Below are 6,099 nucleotides of genomic sequence, written 5' to 3'. Positions count from 1 at the left end.
TGCCTTTTAGTGATTTCATGCTCTCCATTCAACTAGAGTTCCAAGATGAACAGATGATAGAACGTAGTTTTGTCCTTACAAACCTGACATGATGAGGTATGATTGTGTTGATTGTTTATTTAGACGAATACTTGCTATTTTGGGTTTGTCTACTATCTTGGTGATCATGCAATGTGTTACGTCTGTCAGGTTTTTCATGCATTGTAATAGCCAAATATTCGACTTGCTTTCCCTCACATGAGGGATTTCCTAAATTGATTAATTTATAACTCTATCCTTCTCTCTTTCTACTTGATATTTTTGCAAGGTACTCGCTTCAAGAGTTTAAGATTTGCACACGAGCTCTAGTGATTTCTCACCATCTCTCTAGGAACAAATCCTTCTTATTATTGGATCAAAACAAGTAATGAGGATGCATGCAACTAACACTTAATAACCTTTCAGAATATGTGTTTAGTTTTGCTTGGTAGCAGATACAGTGTCAATATCCAGCTTTTTTCATTTTACCTCTTCAAAGTGTGATTCCAAGTTTTGCGGATTAGTACTTGGGCTGGCTTATCTTCTCTAGAGGGAAATATGAAAGTGGAGAAGTTTCAGTGCATAAAAGGCAAGTTTATGAAGCGGTTAGCTAATTGGATAGAGAAATACTTATCTTCTGGGGGCAAACAAGTTTTGATCAAATAAGTTATCAACATAATGACAAAGAGATACATTGAAGTCTTAGAAAGAAAGAATATTAAATTTAGGTCGCCCATTACACTATTCTCAGTCGGTTTCTTGGTTATGTTGTTGCCTTCTCTTTGTTCTCGTCTTTATCAAAGTGGACACATGCCTATATCTTTCTTTTTTTTGCGGGGGGACACATGCCTATATCAACATAATGCTTAAGAAAAGAAGATTCAACAGAACATGGTTACAATGCAAGATGCGATGTATACTCTGCAGTAAAATAGCATTTAACAAATTATGACTGATAGGCAACAACTTCAGCCACCACTGGTAACAAACCCACTGATGATGTGTGCCATGGTGCGATTGCCACAATCATAAGTCACTCCACTTACGGGTACATTGGGCAGCTTGAGTGGTAAGGCCTTAGCACTAACTGGTGGGGTACCCCTGAGTGAATCATTGGTAACCATTCTTCCACAAACCCTTGATCTGTGACATATACCTTTCTCCCAAGTCCCAACTCAGAAACTTGGCATGCATTATCATGTCCAAACTGTACGTCCAACCTCCACATGCATGTTATCGTCCGTACGTTCACATTACACTGACACGATGGTTGCATTTAGTTATACATGCTTTGCTTAATTTGGATGCAAAAGATTGCCGTGGATCGAAGCCACATTAAAACCGTACGTACGTCGACCAACTAATTTCACCATACGTCCATCGGTCGCGTCTCCGTTACGCTGCGCGGCACTATATGTGCATGCGCGCTGCATGCTTCCATTCTCACAGATCCTCATCTCCACTCTCACGGCTAAGTTCAACAGTGAAGACGAAGTATTCAAGCACTACTTGACAATGGCGAGCAAGCAGCTCCCGGCTGTCCTCCACGCCGCCTACGCTGTGCTCCTGGCCCTCGCCGCACCCTTGCTCGCCGGCGACCCCGACATGCTCCAGGACCTGTGCGTCGCCGACTACAAATCACTCGACGGCCGTAAGTGTGATCGTCCATGTACACTGTCTCTCCAATACTTGCTTCTATGGATAATGAAGATGAACGGATCAAATTTGCATACGTGCGTGCTTGTGTGCAGCACTTCGGCTGAACGGGTACCCGTGCAAGAGGCCGGAGAGCACAACGGCGAACGACTTCTTCTCCGACGTGCTTTCTGTCCCTGGCAACACGGGCGGCAACCCGTCGGGCTCCGCGGTGACGGCGGCGAACGTAGACAAGGTCCCGGGGCTCAACACGCTGGGCGTGTCCATGTCTCGCGTTGACTACGCACCGTGGGGCGTGAACCCGCCGCACACCCACCCACGGGCCAGCGAGCTCCTCTTCGTCCTCGAGGGCTACCTCGACGTTGGCTTCTTCACTAGCTCCGGCAAGTTTTTCGCCCGCACCGTCTGCAGAGGGGAAATGTTCGTCTTCCCACGCGGCCTCGTCCACTTTCAGAGGAACAACAATGGCGCTCCCGCAGCCGCCATATCGGCCTTCAACAGCCAGCTTCCGGGCACGCAGAAGTTGGCTGAGGCATTGTACACTGCCTCGCCGCCGGTTCCAACCGACGTGCTGGCCAGGGCGCTCGATGTCAACGACTGCATGGTCGAGCCGTGCGTAATTTAACAAATTAACCTCCGAGCACAGCACTTGAATTCGCTCGTCACCGTATACTATATGACGTTTATGCCCATTTTTCTCATTTCGCTATTTACTGTTGCTTTTTCTTCATGGCTTGCTGGTGATATATATGTATGCAGGATTTTGGTTTATATATATGTATTACCCCAGATTATTAATTGTTATTTTTGAAATGATTGTGCTGAGAGTTTGACCAAAATATAACTTTGTAGGTACCATGGAAAATCATAGAGTATGCTTGACTAAATAGTTTTTTTTAGGAACACAATACAAATGCAGATCCCATGCTCATAAACAACAGACGTACACTCACCCATGAACGCATGCTCACACATTCTATCCCTATGAGCACCTTCAAGAAACTAAACCAGCAAATCAATAGTTCATTGAGTTGATAAGCGAAAAAACTCTAAATGTGTTTGAACTGGAGCTGAAAATTTTTGGCAGTCTATTTGGTTTTATCCTTTGGACTAAACTTTAGAGTACCCTATAGTAAATACAGGCTATCTACTCATGAAGATTTAACGGCCCAAAGCGATATATACAGTTAGAATTGAACATATAAAGGATAAGCTAGTGCGCCCAACTAGCGGCACCAGCCACGTCTCCTTTTATTCGCCACTGTAGCAACACGAAGATAGATAAGTCCCGAGCGCCCCATCTCCCCTCCTCTCGCCTCCGCCATCGCCTCCTCCGGTCCTCCCCTCTCCTCTCTCTCTCTCTCTCCCGTCTCCTCCCTCTCAACCCTAGCCGCCACCACCCACCCTCTACTACTCCACCACGCACCCACCTCCCCTCTGGATTAGGTGCAGGCCGGCCGGTGCGCGCAGGCGGCGACGCTCCACTCGAGGGCAAAGGAAGAGCGACGGCGGTCAAGGCGGGGGTTGGCGGCCGACGGGGGTCTGGCGGGCGTGGCGGCAGCTGGAAGGGCAGCAGCGGCCTGTGGGGCGTCGACCAAACCGGCAGTGACGCCGATGGAGGGGAAGTGCCCGGCAGGCGCGTGCATGTGGGAGAAACTTGGGGGCCTTGTGGACTGGGGAGATGGCAGACACCAAGTTTCTTCAATTGATCTGGACAGAGCCACGGCAGCGCACGCGAGGGGCGGAGGTGAGTGACCCTCTGGAGCCGCGCACGTTGATAGGTATGAGCCGTTCCCCTCCCCACCTTTGATTCTCCCCTCCTCCCCTTCGCTTCTCACTCCTCCTCTCCAATGAAGATTCCAGATCGGGCGCGGGTCGAGCAGGAGCGGCTGCTGCAGAGAGGGCAGCAGAGGAACACATCATGGTGAGCTCCTGCCCCGGTGGCTACCCGCAGAGGAGAGGTCGAAGATGGCTCCCAGTTCATGGCAGAGAGGCCGACACAAGTGAGCTCTTTCTTGCTCGTTTTCTGATCTTCCCCTGGTGAATTGAGCTCATCCTTCTAATTGATGGCTTCCTAATTTTTTTTCTTATGCAGATATTGTTTGGGTGACGGTTAATTCCTACACCGAGTCGTGTTGCTGTACAAATAGCTCTCTTATTTGGTGGTGCCATGGTGTCCCTCTCCAGGTTAGCTGAAACCTTCTTCCCCCATCATTCCTCATATTTGCTTTTCAGAATTTACACACAGAGTTGTAGGTTGGTCAGAACTGTTGCATGAGGCAGAACAAGAATAAGATCATTTGTCAGCCTTTTCTTGCGCAGGTTCTGCAGCGGGCAATGCTCGAGTTAAGAGTTGGGTGCATAGAATATATATACATATGTTGCCACGTCTGAATAAACGGAGATGAGCAGCAGCGGAGAGGAGATATCTATCCAACTGTCATCCTTCCCTGGCTTGGTTTTGTCATTTCCGTCAGCGTCTGCTTCCTTCATTGGTCGTCGCTTGTTTGTACTCAGCTGTAGTTTAGAGAGCATAATATATTTTCCATGATTTCAATTGAATACGCCACCCAGTTTGCTAATATAATTGTCCAGTTCTCTCTCATAGTGATTCTTACAAAATTATCATGCATACAGGTCCATATGTAACCACTGGATTAATCAAATGTAGATTCTTTTGTAAATATGGTAGTCATATGTTTAGATACTGGGGGAGTAAATCTGTGAGAAAATATTCAAAGTTCATCAGGTGTATTTGCTTCTAATCTGATTATTGTTCTATTGCATTTGCAAAGTCCAGTTCAGATACACTGTTTTCTCCTTATTCTCGCTAAAGCAGCTTTTTGGTTCATTGTTACTTTGTTCCTGCTTGCTTATTAGCTTAACCCCAAGGCTGCATAATCTATGGCAGATCTTGCTGAGTAACCATACTTGTTTGAAGATTAGCAATGTGCAAGCAGCCATTGCTACCAAAAGGTAATTGTTCATCCTTGCCGTAATCCCCTCCCACACACATGTTCTCCATAGTTCAATGTCAGCAGTTAGACTCCGTTAGTAGTTTCTACTGCCACTTAATAAATATAAATATATAACTGAACAAGGTTACGGTAGACCTGTTTGTTTTTTAGTATGTTAGTATTCAGTTCAAGATTTCTTATGAAGTTTTGGACAGGTCATCTATTGTAGATTCTGAATGTTCATGTGATTAGCTTTCCTATTCGATTTATATATCCAAATGACAAGAAATTTCACTTCTCCCTTTGGTTAATCTCTGTATGTGTTCATTTTTAAATGCCTATGCTTCTATGTTTGGTCATTCAGTTAGCATTAGATGCCTCAACCAGTGTAGCTTAATTCACTCCTTCGACTAGGCACCCGTCTGATTTCTGTTGACCCATATCTTATTGCTTATCTAAGATATCTAAAAGATTAATCTGCCAATGAATGGTTGTTTACTCAATAGAATACTTAGTTGGGTCATTTTTTTTGCCAAATTATGAAAATTGGATTTATAGAGTTATATAACAGAAAAGAATATGGTATTTACCTTTCTTCTTGTCATTTGGATATATAAATCGAATAGGAAAGGGCCATGGGCCAGTCCCTGTATTTTGAGCTAAATCTTGGATTCGCCATTCTTTTCAGAGAATGGAAGTAGTGCAAAGGGCCAATGTTGCATAGCCTTTACCCACTCTGCACTGCCGTAAAATCTCAAGGTGAGAAATCCCTGCTGCTAGATTCTTCTCCTTGGGTGGTTCTAACTCAATCGGCTAGAATTGTTGGACTGATTAGAGGTGTTTTATAGTTGATTGATTCTTAATTTTGATGTGGCAGTAGCGACTACTCCCGGTACATCTTCTGTTGATCACGAGCAACACCAAGAGAGATCTTTGTTATTTGCAGTGGCTTGTTGGGTTTGAAGGATGAAGCAAATCCCAAGCAAGGAACAGGTTAACCTATCTTGATGCGTACTGCTGCTCTTGATATGCATCAAGATTTGATTTAGATGAAGCTAATAATGAAAAGTGTCATCAGTGTGCCGTTATATGTATTATCGACCAATACATGTCTAGCATTACTCGGATAACAAATCAATAATAGAAAGTTGTTTAATGTGGATTTCCCTTTTTTGGCCTATAAACCTGCCATGGAATGGTTTCTAAATATTCTTACTTTCATGCTTTCAATGCTTGGTTCCCTCTCGCCCTTTGCGCCATTGGCGCAACGAGTCATCTAGTTGGGTTAGAACTTAGAACAACAGGGTGCATTGCTCATTCAACGCTGGTGAATAGGTGATCTGAGAACAGTCTTGGAAGATCTTATTTTTCATTCTGCCATACAGATCATGGTGACCCACACTTTCTCTTTCTATATTGACAGCTGAGACCGCCTCCTTTTGTCCGCATGCCTGTTTCCTCCTTCCTT

General features: G+C 45.0%; 1 protein-coding gene and 1 long non-coding RNA gene across 2 annotated transcripts; both read left to right on the top strand.

The window, feature by feature from the left end:
* Positions 1-1,533: 1,533 nt before the first annotated feature.
* On the top strand, positions 1,534-2,416 carry LOC119282413 (germin-like protein 1-3). Its single transcript, XM_037562648.1, has 2 exons — positions 1,534-1,669; positions 1,770-2,416. The coding sequence occupies exons 1-2, from the start codon at positions 1,534-1,536 to the stop codon at positions 2,297-2,299; spliced, it is 666 nt and encodes a 221-aa protein (XP_037418545.1). The 3' UTR covers positions 2,300-2,416.
* Positions 2,417-3,024: 608 nt separating this feature from the next.
* LOC119282412 lies at positions 3,025-5,838 on the top strand. The gene is made up of 6 exons (XR_005138735.1): positions 3,025-3,455; positions 3,531-3,677; positions 3,770-3,861; positions 3,997-4,650; positions 5,320-5,390; positions 5,509-5,838. It is a non-coding gene; the product is annotated as an uncharacterized LOC119282412 (long non-coding RNA).
* The last annotated feature ends 261 nt before the right edge of the window (positions 5,839-6,099 follow it).

This window comes from Triticum dicoccoides, chromosome 3B, assembly GCF_002162155.2.
Source record: "Triticum dicoccoides isolate Atlit2015 ecotype Zavitan chromosome 3B, WEW_v2.0, whole genome shotgun sequence".
Classification (NCBI taxonomy): Eukaryota; Viridiplantae; Streptophyta; class Magnoliopsida; order Poales; family Poaceae; genus Triticum; species Triticum dicoccoides.
This window is presented reverse-complemented; position numbering and strand designations above follow the sequence as displayed.

What these genes read in the sequence shown, in the direction of transcription:
- LOC119282413 (XM_037562648.1), top strand. Translation starts at nt 1,534, where the DNA reads ATGGCGAGCAAGCAGCTCCCGGCTGTCCTCCACGCCGCCTACGCTGTG. An exon ending in CTACAAATCACTCGACGGCC is followed by an intron (nt 1,670 to 1,769) that starts GTAAGTGTGATC and finishes GCTTGTGTGCAG; the next exon opens with CACTTCGGCTGAACGGGTAC.